Raw genomic sequence first — 15,744 nt, forward strand, 5'->3', positions numbered from 1 at the left:
CTCCAGCATTTTGTGTGTGTTGCTTTGGATTTCCAGCACCTGCAGGTTTTCTGGTATTTGTGGACTTAGCTGAAAAAGTGGAGGACAATTCGTGGGCGAGAATTGGAAAATTACAGGCACCTGGATGGAAGTGGTCACCCAGTCTTTGCTAGTTTTCCCCAGAGGAGCTCACTGCGCACTGACTACAGCATGCCTCGTTGGAACTAGCGGAAGTAAACTGTTGCTTCACTCCCTGCAGTGAGTTTGTACCGCTTGGACGACAGGAAAGGAGGAGGGACTGAGGTTTGGTGTGGATGGAAGGATGAACCAGAACATCGTCGAGGGATTGGTCACTTTCTAACTCTGAAAGCAGAAGGCAGGGTAAAGAAAGTGACAGAATTGCAAAGATATCACTTACCTGATTTATTAACTCTCTCCACAGATGCTGTCAAGCCTTGCTGTGAACTTCTAACACTTTCTATTTTATTTCAGCTTTTTGATAAAAGGAGTATATTTGTATTGATAATATTTTGATCTTATCCTTGAAACTAGCCCTAGTGGTGTAAGAGTGTGTAATGTCAAGTTAGCATTCTCTAATCAATTTCAAAATGTTGATAGGTGCCCTGTAAGAAATTGGAAAGGTTAGATATTCTCTTAGAGAACTACTGGACCAGACTGCACCTCCTGGAAAATCCGCCTACACCTGTAAACTCATGGGACAATTGGGAATGGCTCACCTTGCGGCCTTCAGCCCCAGAGCTCTGCCTTCTGTTCAAGCTGTCATTGATCTGAACAACATCCTAATGCTTCTGACATTCGGAGACATTATTGAAAAAACATTACTTAAGATTAAGTTATAGAAAATAAAATTTAAATTCTTGAAAAATAAACAAGTCATTAAAACACAGAAATAATTAAAAACATTAGCTTGGAGCAAAATGCTTTTAGAAGTGTTCCCAGGCCATTCTGACACGGCATTGATGGTGATTCCCAGGATAATGTTGGACAATCCTGTCAAGGTTGCTGCCAGGGAGTCCAGCAGCAGGTGAATAGACATTTGAGAAGGTTGGTACTTAGGGTGAGCATTGAATAGCTTGCACTGATGCCACGGTTACTCCCATTGTTTTTGAGCACGGTAACTGTCTCTCTGGACCCACAGGTCCAACCACTGTTCCTGTCCCCTGTGAGCCTACTTCCATCATCAAACACTGCAATCAAAGCTGTCTGTTCCTTTCTCATTCATGTACTTATTCAACTTCCCCTTAACATCACTTGTATTAGCCCTCTCAAATCCCCATGCAGTATCACGTTCTGTACATGTTGTCCTTGTGTGCAAACTAAGGCTTTGCTTTAGACATTTGAACATATCAGTTCATTAGCCTCTGCAGCAGTTAGTTCAACTTTTGCTCTTAACTTGGGCCTAGTTAGTTTGTCACTGGAAGATTTCAAGACCTTCTCCTTACTGTGAATGACCTGAATGTACTGGTCGGTGCTGCTATTTTGCTGATCGCTGCTCGATGCTACAGATAGCGAGTCTGATTCAGTCAGTGACTGGTCTGCTTTCTGCTTCACTTTCAACTTGCCGGCAGGACCCTGCTCTTTGCTGCTCTGCTGGGTGTTTGACGTCCCGGGAGCAGCATGATCCTGCGGTAACTCATGCTCTTCACGGTACGACTCGTATTGAATTTGGGCCAGGTCCTTCCCGATCAGCAAGCGACTGTCCTTGCTGTCGCCGATGTAGAAGCGAGTTGGCTGGTGGAGATCAGACAGCGAGTGGGGGCGAGGTGACCTGCTAAATGCCCTTTGTTCCATGTCCTCTTCATCTTCCTCCTCGCTGAAGTGCATCTGCGAATCTGCCCTCTGTGCTCCGTGCACTGAAAACCTTTTCACGCTTCTTGGCAGCATTTCCACCACCTCCCTGGACTCATCCACCTTGTAATGCTTTGGCATCCGAGTGTTTGGATGCATTAACCTCTTCCTCGATCCACGCTCATTGACGAGTATATAATGGGCTGTGTGGACTCTGCGGCCGAGAATTGTCTGTGGGGGACCCTCTGCTGGTGAGTAGCTTAGCGGCCTGATGCACTTCCTAAATGGGACATCAGATCGGACAGAAGAAGGCCTTGCTCTATAAAGGCCACCTGTAGCTCCTGGCATGGGACCTGGACGCCTGACGAGACAGTAAAGATAAAATAAAAATGCCAGTGAGAGGTCAGGAGTAGAAAAATTCCCTCAGGCGTAAGATTTTCTTTATTCCTTAATTTCCCATTTTCTGGGGTCATTCTCATTCACCTGTTTCCCAGTTTGAGACTTGTCTCTATTGGAGTGAGTATTGATTCTACCGTGTCAGTCAGTGTTAGGAGAGGGTGAGAACTCCGATGCGGACTGTTTCACAAGGTATATTTTAACATCTACTCTTTCACAGGATTGGGTCATTCCAGGTTACACTAAATCGTAACAGCACATTGGCTGTTTAAGAGTCATACTCCAAGAGGACCACAACTTCGCCATGGTTTGGAGGCCTGTGTGCCTCAGTGACCCAGAGAGCTATATTGTCTGGAGACAGGGCTTTATGCTTTGGCTCTTATAGACAATAGGTGCAGGAGTAGGCCATTCAGCCCTTCGAGCCAGCACCGCCATTCAATGTGATCATGGCTGATCATCGACAATCAGTACCTCGTTCCTGCCCTCTCCCCATATCCCTTGACTATCTTTAAGAGCTCTATCTTTCTTGAAAGCATGCAGAGAATTGGTTTCCACTGCCTTCTGAGGCAGAGCATTCCACAGATCCACAACTCTCTGGGTGAAAAACTCTCTTGGTAGGATCAACCATGCCAAACAGGTCAAGACTAAGGGCGGTCCACCGGTCCCCCAGGTTTGGGGGGGGGGGGTTTCAGCTCAGGGCTAACAACCCTGACTGGTAAAACAATTAAAATTGTTACGGAAACAGCAATGAAGAATCCTTCTACATCTGGGTGTGATGGTATTCCTGAGTCTCCACACAGAACGTACATGACTGACAGCAGTGAAGACTGAGAAGCTATTGACGCGATGAAGAAGTTCTGAACACCATTAGAGAAGGTGGACCTTCATGGCTGTCCTAAGCACTATCAGTGGAATGGGCAGTAAAAGAGTCACAATGTTAGTCTGGAGCTTTATGCCTACTATTATTGACAGCAATCTTTCCAAAAAAAATTTGATCAGATGGATCTATAATCTCAGCAGCTGTGCTGAATTTCCAGATCCCCTGGAGACATAAGAGACAGCAAAAGCTGGAATCTGGGGCAACAAACTGTTGGAGGAACTCTGTGGGTTGAGCAGCATCTGCAGGAGGAGGGGAATTGTCAATGTTTCATGTTGAAACCCTGCATCAGAATCTGGGGCAAGCCAATTCCTTTCCTCCCACAAACAGCTCTTGTTTTCAGCAGACTGTTTGTTGCTCCAGAACCTTCCATAGGCGGCAGATTCTGTCGCATGTTCTGCTTGCAGTGATTCAGGGAGATGACATGGCAGCTGGAGAGAGTGCCTGGAGGATATATGGCAAAATGCAAATTAAAATCAATGCCGGTCAATAATGACGTGTAATATCCAGGAGAGTCCCAGGTCAGATGACGTCTTGCTAACCTACTGATGGGTTATGGAATGCCGGTAGATTGGTCAGACATTTTGCCGGGGTTGAAATGGAAAACCACATTTTTTCCATACTTAAATCGCTGGGTTTCCCCAGGAGAAAGGATAGTTGGCGGGATGCTTTCAGGCTGTTTGCAGTGATTGTAAGACACCAATGTAAAACAACAGCGAGCCTTAAGAATGAGTTGGAAAATCTCAGTCAGCGCTGTATTATTCAGAGAGACTCACTATCAAGTCAAGTCAAGTCGAGTCAACTTTTATTGTCATTTCGACCATAACTACTGGCACAGAGCATAGTTAAAATGAGATAACGTTTTTCAGGACCATGGTGTTACATGACACTGTACAAAAAACTAGGCTGAACTGTGTAATTAAAAAAAAATACAGAGAAGGCTACACTAGACTACAGACCTACACAGGACTGCATAAAGTGCACAAAAACAGTGCAGGCATTACAATAAATAATAAACAGGACAATAGGGCAAGATGTCAGTCCAGGCTTTGGGTATTGAGGAGTCTGATAGCTTGGGGGAAGAAACTGTTACATAGTCTGGTCGTGAGAGCCCAAATGCTTCGGAGCCTTTTCCCAGACGGCAGGAGGGAGAAGAGATTGCATGAGGGGTGCACGGGATCCTTCATAATGCTGTTTCAATGGCTCAGGGTAGGGTTGCAAAGCTGGAGGATAAGAATACAGAGACAGCTTGTCAGCTTATGTAGCTTGAGCACTAAGATGCTGTGTGCTGAGCTGGGTGACAGCCCAACCCTGTTAAGGTTTGAGCCATGATGAGCTGGGGTGATGATCCTACTGTGGGGCTGGGAGATGGAGATGTCTGGCTGGATGATGAAAGGGAGGGAGAGAGGTTGGCCCGGATCTCCGAAACAGTATGGGCCAGGCGGGTAATCATGCACCCCCACACCTGCTGTGGCGGGCATCGACTCACGGCTTCTTCCTCTCAGGAGGGAGAGGAGGATCAGGAATGTGTGAGGGATGGTACAATGGACACCTTTGAGACAAAAGAGAGAGAATTTTCTGCTGAAGAATTAGCGAGTTTAGAGGATAGGTGTAGATAACTGGCTGGGAGTCTTTGGCCATTTGGTTGTTGAAGATATGGGATGAGGAGGGTACTGGAGTGATCCTACCTAACAGAGAGAGATGGGTGCTTTAGGGAGCCTATCATCCCAACACACGATCAGTGACAGCCTGAGAACACAGCTTGCTTCCCCTGAGCATAATGCATCACTGGTTTTGAGTAATACTGCAGTTAAACATAGGTATCCCACTCTTAATTTAAAACCCCAACCGAAATGGGGCACTCAACGCCACCATGCTTTACCACAGAAATATACTGTGATAGAGGTAGCCCGCCAGAGAATATTGACTTGTGGTTTTTCCAATAAAAGGAGTGGTGCTATCTTTATTAGCACCAGCTGTTGGGCTTAAGGGACTTGAGCCTTAATAGCCTTGGTGGAGTAAATGATTTAAAGGCTGGTATTTCCCTACATACCATTTGTTTAATTGGAATGTCCTGACTCTTAAAGTGAATTCCCCACCTGACAGAATGTTGCTGTCGGTGGAATGTACAAGGTGTACGGTGGCTGGCAAGTGTCAGCAGGAACAGTATCCTGGGTCGGCTGTGTCAATGCTAAATGGAGTTGTGCATCGACTGTTTATTCATCTCCATAGATGCTGCCTGGCCTGCTGAGTTCCTCCAGATTTTGTGTGTGTTACTTAGATTCCCAGCACCCGCAGATTTTCTTGTCCTTATGAAGCGGGGCACTTGTTGGTTGCTGAATGGCACTCACTGGAGATGCAGTTGCTAAGCCTAGCCGTGGTTCCCACGGGGCGGTTCAGTTGATATATGGTGCCATACGACTACCACCCCAGTGCCCTGGAGGAGCACCTTGCCCATGCTGGTCAGTAAGAGAGCTATTACAAAGGAAGGTTTTGAATAATAGCCTTTCTCAGCATGGTACGGCCAGACTGTCCCGGAAACTGATGCCTATGACCTTAGATTACCTGCTTGCAAAGGAAGGCGGTACTTGTACTGTTACTGGCTAAGAATGCTGCACTTACATTCCTGACAGGTTGGAGAACATCACTCATGTGGTTGACCATATCCTGGAGTCAGTGTTTAAGATTAAGTGGGGGACCATCCCATTAGCTATTACATTCTGGGGTGGGGCTGGTGGCCTTTTGGGGCACAGAGAGACTGATGGAATACTGTACTGGGTATTGTACTCTTGTGTTTTACATGTAACTTAAGGAGTTTGCAAGAGGCATACTATTCTGAGGGTTGGATCATCATGTTCACAACTTTTAAGGGATGGAGTGTCCCACAAGGGATGGGTTATTCTAATTGTCAAAAGTCGCTTCTGTTGTGATTGGTTAGTTTAGAAACTGCAGCTGCTTTTCCCATTGGATAGCTGCCTGGTGTCCAGTTTCAAATATCCGGGGTATATAGAGAGCACGTTTGAGAGTTTTTTTCTCTCTTCTTTTGTTTAAGGCAAGCAGTGCACATGACCATTGGGAAGGTATATGCTCTGTGCCCACTTTTAATTAGGTACGTTTGTTGAATACACGTCTGCTGAGTACTCAGCTTTGTAGTTTCCGTAACTTGGAGAACATGACTATTTGGTCAAATTTTTACTGCTTGTAAATAAAGAATTACTATACCTATTCACAGTCAATGTTTTCTGTCTCACTTGCCAGACCCGCAAACCTGATTCAACATTACAGTAACTGATTGGGAAATTGTTTAATCTTCTAGGCATGGGAGTTCAACATTTGGCATCGAGATGGGAGAGGTCGGAACATGGACCTAGAATGTGCCAGAATGTGGACTGACGTTTGGAAGTTTGGGCATCGGGTTCAGATGGACCAGCTGATGTGGTATTGGGGTGGGAAGGGGGCGGGGTGAAAAGAGGAGAGTCTGAGGTTGGTGGGATTTGGAGAGGAGAAATTAGCATTCAAAAAAGGATTGGTTTAGGAGCCATGTATCTATTCTCTGTTCGTTGGAGCCACATATCTATTTTCTGTCTGTATTGTATTTTGTGGTGTGTTTATTATGGTAATCTGTCACATGGGTTGGGGCTCGGTAGAAACAAATGAGTATAGTTACGTATTCTCACCTCGGCTTAGTTGTTTAGTTTTGAGGAGAATGAGTAAGCCAAGGGGAATGATACTATTTATTGAACGTTAATTGGGAATAATATTAGACTGCTTAAATACATATAGAACAGGAATTCTGATATCGCTAATTAGAATGCTTAGATACGTAGATTTGTACGCTAAGATCACTATATCGCTAATTTAGTTACATTAGTTTTTATTGATACGAGATCTTTGCTGGTTTTGTAAGAAAGGATTGAACATACCTTTGACGATTTGGGAATTCGTTATTTGGAAGTGTGTCATACAGCGTTGATTACTCTGGCTTAGTGTTCAGTGGTTCTGATTTGTTTTCAAGTAACTACTACTTTGGGATTGGTAAATTTGGTATTTTTTGTTGCTCTGGGGGGAGGGGGAAATGAGGACCAACAGCAGAAGAGTAGGGGGTTCGGGCTTTGTCAAGATGGCTCAGGAAAAAAGCTGGGGATGTTGGAGCCGCAATTAAATCAGTCTCTTTTTTCACACTATATTGACCAAAATGAAAACCGGGAAAGTGTAAAATAAGCTGTCTGTTTTTCTGCCCAGTCTGAACTGCTCTCCATCATAACTCACAGTCATGATAGTTCAGAACCATGTTGAAGCAATTACTGAAAATAGAAATGCTCCATCTAATATACTGCTCATTTTATATTTCCTTACAGCACAGGAGGAGGTCACACAGCTAAATCTATGCTGGCTGTCAGAGAAATCCTATCAATCCCATTCCTTTGCTTAATACCTTGCATGCCATCAATTCCCCTTGCCCCTCAGTTCTCTGGCTAGACACCTACACTAGCTGCAGCTTACAGCAACATTAACCTCCCAACATTGAAATTCTGTTGCAGATCCCCCAATTACTGGGTGAGTTCACAAATGCTCTTCAAGCTACAATAATTTCCCTTGGTGTATTGACACTAGGAAGCATGCTTTAAAAACTTTCTCAAAACCTGACTAATGCACATCAAAACTCTTCCGTGGCTTCATACTATTTTCTCCTTAATCTCCAGTGATTTTAAAATTGTCAGAAAACAATAGTTAAAATGCTACCTTTGTGTGATATGCTAACCTTCATCTGGATTATTATCAGCTGAATTAGTGACAGGTTACCCTTGTTTAAATACATCAGGAAAAATCTTTTATAGAAATAGTAACATGAAAATAATTGTACTTTTATTGATTCATGAAGAAGATATATTTATGATGATAAAATAAATTTGATGAAACATAATTACCTAACCAACGCACAATTTCCGGATAGTTCCCAGAGCAGAAATAGTTAACACCCTAAACATTGCCTTCCTGAACGTTTTCAGCCTCTTTTGTATAATGCTTCTTATCTGTCATGTATCTATTTTCTATCTGTAGTGTATTTTGTGTTGCACATTTATTATGGTAGTTAGTCATGAGGGTTGGCGTGTGCTAAAAGCGAAGAGTTTTAGTTACATGTTCATGCTTTGACAATGAAGTTCAGTAGAGTGAGGGAGTGCGCCAGGGTGGTATCACCTTTTATTGACCACTTAACTTCACCTAAGATTGCCTAATTAAGTAGAAGAAAGTTTAAGTACGTTTAATACACTAAGATTTCTTACTTTGTTATATCGCTTGTTTTAGTTTCATTAGTTTTTATTGCTTCAAGATTGTTTGTTTTACTAGTTTCTTAATAAAAGGCCGAATGCACTCTTTGACTTTGAAACATTGTGTTTGGATTGGATTGAAAAGCATGTCATACAGGATTAACAATCCCCGCCCCCACCACCGTGCTTAGTGTCCAATCGGTATATTGATTTGTTTGGGTTGCTCCTCCACTAAGACTTGGGTTATAAGTCTGACATCTCCCTATGAAGGGTGGGCTCACACTTCATCTGCTGATTTTCCAGTGAAGTGCACTGGTGTCTAGTGGTAACCCCACCCTTCATGGATTAAAGTAAGAGGCAACACTGTAAATGACCTGATTTCTTGTTGTCCAGAACCGCTGATGCCGCAAGCTTGAAGTTCATTCCTTCGAGAAAAGGGTAAGACAAATATAAAGCAAAATTTAAAATTAAATTCACACAAAACGTAATGACTTTGTAAAGAACCTCAGCAAGGTTCTTCTTTGTAATTTATGCACAAGATGAGGAGCAGTTTAGAAAGAGCACTCTAACCTTTGGGGGAAGTGTTTCTGGGCAACACTAGCAGCTGGGCTTTGTGCTAGATTAGTACCCCGAGGGGCACTGGCAGGACAATCCACCTGATGCGAAATGCTCCGAATGTGAGTCCCTGCACTGTTGGGGATGTCAGAGTTCATGATGCTCCCATTCCTCCGGGGCGACGACTGAATGGAGGACTCCTGGCTTGTGGCGTCACTCTCATGCTCAGATTTCTTGTGACCTTCCTCCAGGTGCTGAAATCTTGCTGTAAAAGAAGAAAGGTTTTTAGAAATTAAGCCAACAAAACTTTGAAAAAGGATTGTGCTGAAGAATGGTGTGCTCTCAGAAGCTTGAATCCCTAACTCAGGCTTGATGTGGACACTTTGTTGGTTTACAGTTGACAGTGTGGAAGATCTGACAGTTCACATTGTCCACGTTCTCAGTGTTACCTGATCTTATTCCAGCTTTTGCACTAAATGTAATTGCTGGTAAAGATCTTTTCATATCCTTGTGAGAGGATAAAAGGCCAGATTCCATCTGGTTCACCTCTACCATCCTGACAATGATAATGGTGTTATGATCAACTGTAGCAATTGATCTCCATTGACTGATTGACTACATGAGGGAAACAAGACAGATTTAGGAACCATACATCAAAAATCACCTTATTTCACTCCCAAACATGATACAGTGATAAAGCACCATCTGAAATCACATCTATATTTTATCCCAAAATGCGATCTTCTGAAATAAATGATTTAAGTGTTTCAATAAATACTAACAGCTTTAACTAGCTCTCTGGTTACCGCATTACCCTAAGGAACCACATTCTCATTGTAATTGTGTTTCTCCAGACTGATGCTTGAATTACTTTGGACAATATGAAATTTCTGGTTGCTTGATGTTATCTAGTCCAGAAAAAAAAATCTAAAAGCATCAATTATATCAATTCTCAACACAGTGTTACCGTGCTGTGCCCAATTCATATAATCATCCATGTGAAACAGAGGTATGATTACATCACTGGGGCTATTCTACAGGTTGATATCTGAAGAAAAATGAGGACAAGCAGATCTGTAAGGAAATAAATATGCAAAAGTCATAGAGCAGTAGCCCCTTCTACATATAACTGGGTTAGTAACAGACAGGGCAGGAGAGGTTCTGAAGTGCCTTAGCTGGACTTGGTCCTGAGAGTTGGCCCAGGCTTAGCAGGCAAGTATCAATGAGAAACAGCAATCATAATACTGTATCGTAAAGTTCAGAATAGCTATAGAAAATGACAAAGACCATTTAAAAGATGATATAGTCAATTGGAGGAAGTCAAATTTCAATAGGGTGGGCACTGTAAACTGAAATCAAAAGGTGGCACACAAAATTACAATTGAGCAATGGAAAACAAAGGTTTGATGGGAGAGATGGTGCAAGATACATTCCCATGGTGAAGAAGGGTGACAATATTAAAGCCAGAGTTCTCTGGTTGGTGAAAAAGATAGAAATTAAAATAGCAAATGACAGGTGCAAAGAAAGTGTAAACCAGATGGATTAGTGAAAATTCAGCTGGAAAATGATTAAAAAACAGCAGAAGAGTATGAGAAAAGACTAGTGTGTGAAGTACATAAGGGAAAAGTAAGGCTGATTGAAAACCAAAACAGAAACCTATTCACAGAGCCAATGCTACCAAATGAATATTTTACATCAGTCTTTACCACAAAAGATGTTGCGGCTAGGGATTTAATAAAGGACAATATTACTGAGATTCTGGAAGAATGAAGATGGCAAATTTCCTTCTTCAAATACCCCAGTGAACAAGCTATTACGGTAATCAAGTGGATTCAGCAACAGAATCAGGTTTAATATGTTGTGAAATTTGTTGCCTTTGCAGCAGCAGTACAATGTGATACATAATAATAGGGAAAAACATGAATTACAGTAAGTATAGATATATTAAAAAGTTAAATTAAATAAGTCATGCAAACATAGAAATAAGAAAGTGGTGAGGTCGTGTTCATGGGTTCAATGTCCATTTAGGAATCGGATGGCAGAGGCGAAGAAGCTGTTCCTGAATCGCTGAGTGTGTGCCTTCAGGCTTCTGTACCTCCTTCCTGATGGCAGAGGGGAAGAAGCCATTCCTGAATCGTTGAGTGTGTGCCTTCAGGCTTCTGTACCTCCTTCCTGGTGGCAGCAACATGACCTGTTCATCACAGTGACTGTGTGTGAGTTAACCATCCAGGGCATGAGTGTGACTGTGTGTGAGTGTACCATCCAGGACATCACAGTGACTGCGTGTGAGTGTACAATCCAGGGCTTGACCTGTTCATCACTGTGACTGTGTGTGAGTGTACCATCCAGGACATCACAGTGACTGCGTGTGAGTGTACAATCCAGGGCTTGACCTGTTCATCACTGTGACTGTGTGTGAGTGTACCATCCAAGGCATCACTGTGACTCTGTGTGAGTGTACCATCCAGGGCATCACTGTGACTGTGTGTGAGTGCACCATCCTGGGCATGAGTGTGACTGTGTGTGAGTGTACCATCCAGGGCATGAGTGTGACTGTGTGTGAGTGTACCATCCAGGACATGACCTGTTCATCACTGTGACTGTGTGTGAGTGTACCATCCAAGGCATCACTGTGACTCTGTGTGATTGTACCATCCAGGGCATCACAGTGACTGTGTGTGAGAGTACCATCCAGGGCATCACGGTGACTGTGCGTGAGTGTAACATCCAGGGCATGAGTGTGACTGTGTGTGAGTGTAACATCCAGGGCATCACAGTGACTGCGTGTGAGTGTAACATCCAGGGCATGACTGTGACTGTGTGTGAGTGTATGATACAGGGCATCACAGTGACTGCGTGTGAGTGTACCATCCAAGGCATCACGGTGACTGCGTGTGAGTGTAACATCCAGGGCATGAGTGTGACTGTGTGTGAGTGTACCGTCCATGGCATGACTCTGACTGTGTGTGAGTGTACCATCCAGGGCATCACAGTGACTGCGTGTGAGTGTACCATCCAGGGCATGACTGTGACTGTGTGTGAGTGTACCATCCAGGGCATGACTGTGACTGTGTGTGAGTGTACCATCCAGGGACTGACCTGTTCATCACTGTGACTCTGTGTGAGTGTACCATCCAGGGCATCACTGTGACTGTGTGTGAGTGTACCATCCAGGCCATGACCTGTTCATCACTGTGACTGTGTGTGAGTGTACCATCCAGGGCATCACGGTGACTGTGTGTGAGTGTACCATCCAGGGCATGACCTGTTCATCACTGTGGCTGTGTGTGAGTGGTACCATCCAGGGCATCACTGTAACTGTGAGTGAGTGTACCATCCAGGGCATAAATGTGACTGTATGTGAGTGTACAATCCAAGGCATCACTGTGACTGTGGGTGAGTGTACCATCCAGGGCATGACTGTATCTGTGTATGAATGTACCATCCAGGGCATCACTGTGACTGTGGGTGAGTGTACCATCCAAGGCATGACTGTATCTGTGTATGAATGTACCATCCAGGGCATCACTGTGACTGTGTGTGACTGTACCATTCAGGGCATCACTGTGACTGTGTCTGAGTGTACCATCCAGGACATGACCTGTTCATCACTGTGACTGTGTGTGAGTGTACCATCCAGGGCATCACTTTGACTGTGGGTGAGTGTACCATCCAGGGCATCACCGTGACTGTGTGTGAGTGTACCATCCAAGGCATGACCTGTTCATCACAGTGACTGTGTGTGAGTGTACCATCCAGGGAATGACCTGGATATTGGGGTACCTTATGATGGATGTCACTTTTTGAAGCTTCGCTCTTTCAAAATGTCCTGGATACTATGGAGGGTAGTGCTCGCGATGGAGCCTACTGAGTTTACCTTTCTGCAGCTTATTTCGATCCCCTCCATACCAGACGATGACACAGCCAGCTAGAATGCTCTCCACAGAACATCTGTGGAAATTTGCGAGTGTTTTTGGTGACATACCAAATCTCCTCCAAATAGTTCATAGTTATCATTACTAATAAGAACACTTACTTTTAAATTCCAATTTCATTTCAGTCAAAGTAATTTCAAGGACCAATTCTCTTAACAAGCAGGATACTTTAAGATGACCTCATGTTGTCACGCCCATCAAAAGTATTGAGATTCTAGTTAGTACAGAGGAGATGAACGTTTTGGAAGTAACTGGTAACATCTCCACAATATAGAATTGACGCACGTTCAATGTAATTTCTCTCCAGTTTAACTTGTTTTGTGGAATTATGTAACAATTTATTGGTTATGCGAGATTCTCCTACCTGCTACCATCTGGAATACTTTCTTCTTATCTTCAGTTCTTTCCTGTAGGTAGAAAAGACCTGAATATTCAGTTCTCCTCTGCTCCAATGAAACTTACTCACGTAAGATCATGCTAAGGATCTGATATAATGTACATACAACTTGGAGCTGCATCCTGAGTTGATTATTGGTATACTTCAGTGAGCGGGCGATTGATTGGAGATAATAGATCAGCATACTGGATGGAGAAAAAGAACTAATCATTGAACAAGAATGTATCAGTAGCAAAAAGGGAATGGTTTTAGACAATTGTTATAAGTGTTAGCTCCTTGACGGACTGTAACATTACTATACTGTATGTACAATGTGCTTGTCATGAGGATTCTGGGGCACGCCTTCATTGTGGGATGCATTCGGCAGGTCCTGCTTGTGTGGAAGGCTGAAAATACTTTGATTATAGGGAGCACTGTTAGTGGGTAATGTTTTGGTCATTGGGGTGCCTGACTTGCTTTTGCCACGTGGAAGAGCATAAACACCTTGGTTAAGGGGAGCATTGTTTTGATTTGGGTGAAAATGCTGGAAATATTGATCTTAGGGAGGAATGGGTGTGCCTTCGCCATGAGGAATATTCGATTTGCTCTGGTCACAAATCATATTGAACTTACTTTGGGCACGTGGAACGTTAGGGTTGAACTGGACATAGAGTTAGGATAAGGGGCAAGAGATTTCAAAGGAATTTGAGGGGGTATTTTCACCCATAATGCCCTTCCTGAGAGAATGATGGAAGCAGAGTGGCTGACAACATTGAAGGGAAGTGTAAATAAGCTTTTGAATTGCCTAGGTGTGGAAAGCTATTGGGCAAGTGCTGGAACACAAGGTTAAATCAGATAGGTGCCTCTGGACAAGGTGAACCAAATGGCGTGTTCCACCTGTAATACTATGACCTTGTTTATGGAGGCTGATAGGTGTGCTCATTTTGTACAGTGGCAGATAATCTAAAGTGCATGGCAACTGTATCTGTAGGCTGGTCATGTATACGGACAGAAGCAAGTCAGCCCATGGACACCATCCACAATGGCAGGAGTTTGATCCCTATTCGTTCATGGCTGTACTTTGTATGAAGTATGTATATTACACTTCCAACAACTGTATTGATACAACAGGAACTGCTTTGAGTGGCAATGTGGCAATAAGTCCCAAGACTGTCCCAATGGAAAACTTATGAAGATGCCTGTTTACACTTGTACTGCGACTGCAGCATTCACCATTATGTTTGAAGCCGTTGCAATCACCAAGCTTGCAGGCGTTTCATCACCAGCAGTGGTGATACCATCAGCGCGCAGTCAGTGACGTTTCCCTCGGGGAGTGCTTGTGTTTACATCGGCACCCCCCACCCCTTCGCTCGGTCCTGGCCTGTATAAGTGTGAGCACTCCCGGAGAGAAACACTGAGGACTTCTCCTCGACTGGTGATGAAATGTCTGCAGGCTAATTGCCAAGCTCGGCGTACACCCCTACTTCAAACAGCTTTACCTCAGCTACCAATATTCACCACCATTCACCATCACAGTGTTCATTAATATTCACTGTAACTGAAATCCAATTTTACACAAAATAACCATAAAAAGAGCATCAGACTTGGCACCTGAGTCTTTGCGAGCTAATCAGAAGCTGAACACTTGAGTGTAGTACTGTTGGAGATGCCATCTTTCAAATGAGAAATTAAGTAAAGCCACATTTCTCCCTTTCATATCATGGCCAATAATTATTCTTCCGTGACTCTTTAACACCGGGGTAGTCTGGTATTGGTTTCATTGTTAGCTGCAGAACCTCGCTGTGTAAAGACTGTTCATTACCCTTCCCATATTCAAAGTCCAACCTCAAGAGTGATGCGCCATTGGAACATCTTTGAAACATTTTGAGGTGCTGAATGTGCGGTGGCAATGCGAGTCTCTGCTACTCCCTTCCTGCCTGTTACAGAATATAACAGAAGCCACAAGTGTTACATTACAATAGATCGCTTCTAATAATCCTTCCTGTAGCTTTTGAGTTAAAATTTACTTCAGTTCTCCTCAGCCAGTAACAAGAAATCAGGGAGGTGTAGGTGTTCTGAAAGAAGCACGGTGGGGCAGGTGGAGGAATCACCGTCAGTGATGTTGTACTTACAAGAGGAGAAGCAGAGCAGGCAGAACCACCACAGGACTGGTGACATAACCCATCACCGTGTTAAACCAGCCAGGGAAATCATTCACTATTGTCTCAAACACAATGTCATAAATTTTATCTTGGCCACTGGTGAAAAAAATCCAAAATCTGAATTAATATTGCCTCAATGGTATTTATTAAAACAGTCTTTTTTTAAAAGTAAGACATGATTTTACAAAGTATGTTACCTAAAAGGCCCGCAGGTCGAGGATGGCCTGTACCTTGCGATGGCAAACACTGTTGGTAGCATACACAAGAAGAGCATGAACAAGGTCATGGCTAGGTAGAAGTTGTTAGACCTGGGAGAACAAACACAGAACAGTAAAACTTCCTCAGTTTATATCACTGACTACATCCAGAGGTAATAACGACACCT

The 15,744-nt window shown here is 43.6% G+C and overlaps 1 protein-coding gene across 1 annotated transcript in view; it reads right to left on the reverse strand.

Moving 5' to 3' along the window:
- Positions 1 to 1,329: 1,329 nt before the first annotated feature.
- LOC132382338 (transmembrane channel-like protein 3) overlaps positions 1,330 to 15,744 on the reverse strand; it is a 197,271-nt gene continuing 182,856 nt past the window's right edge. The window contains exons 17-22 of the mRNA XM_059952466.1: positions 15,557 to 15,667; positions 15,330 to 15,455; positions 13,325 to 13,403; positions 13,186 to 13,228; positions 8,902 to 9,151; positions 1,330 to 2,149 (exon numbers count right to left, since the gene is read on the reverse strand). Of these exons, the coding sequence (XP_059808449.1) occupies positions 1,330 to 2,149; positions 8,902 to 9,151; positions 13,186 to 13,228; positions 13,325 to 13,403; positions 15,330 to 15,455; positions 15,557 to 15,667 (1,429 nt within the window). The remainder of the gene's footprint in view (positions 2,150 to 8,901; positions 9,152 to 13,185; positions 13,229 to 13,324; positions 13,404 to 15,329; positions 15,456 to 15,556; positions 15,668 to 15,744) is intronic.

This window comes from Hypanus sabinus, chromosome 28 (assembly GCF_030144855.1).
Source record: "Hypanus sabinus isolate sHypSab1 chromosome 28, sHypSab1.hap1, whole genome shotgun sequence".
Classification (NCBI taxonomy): domain Eukaryota; kingdom Metazoa; phylum Chordata; class Chondrichthyes; order Myliobatiformes; family Dasyatidae; genus Hypanus; species Hypanus sabinus.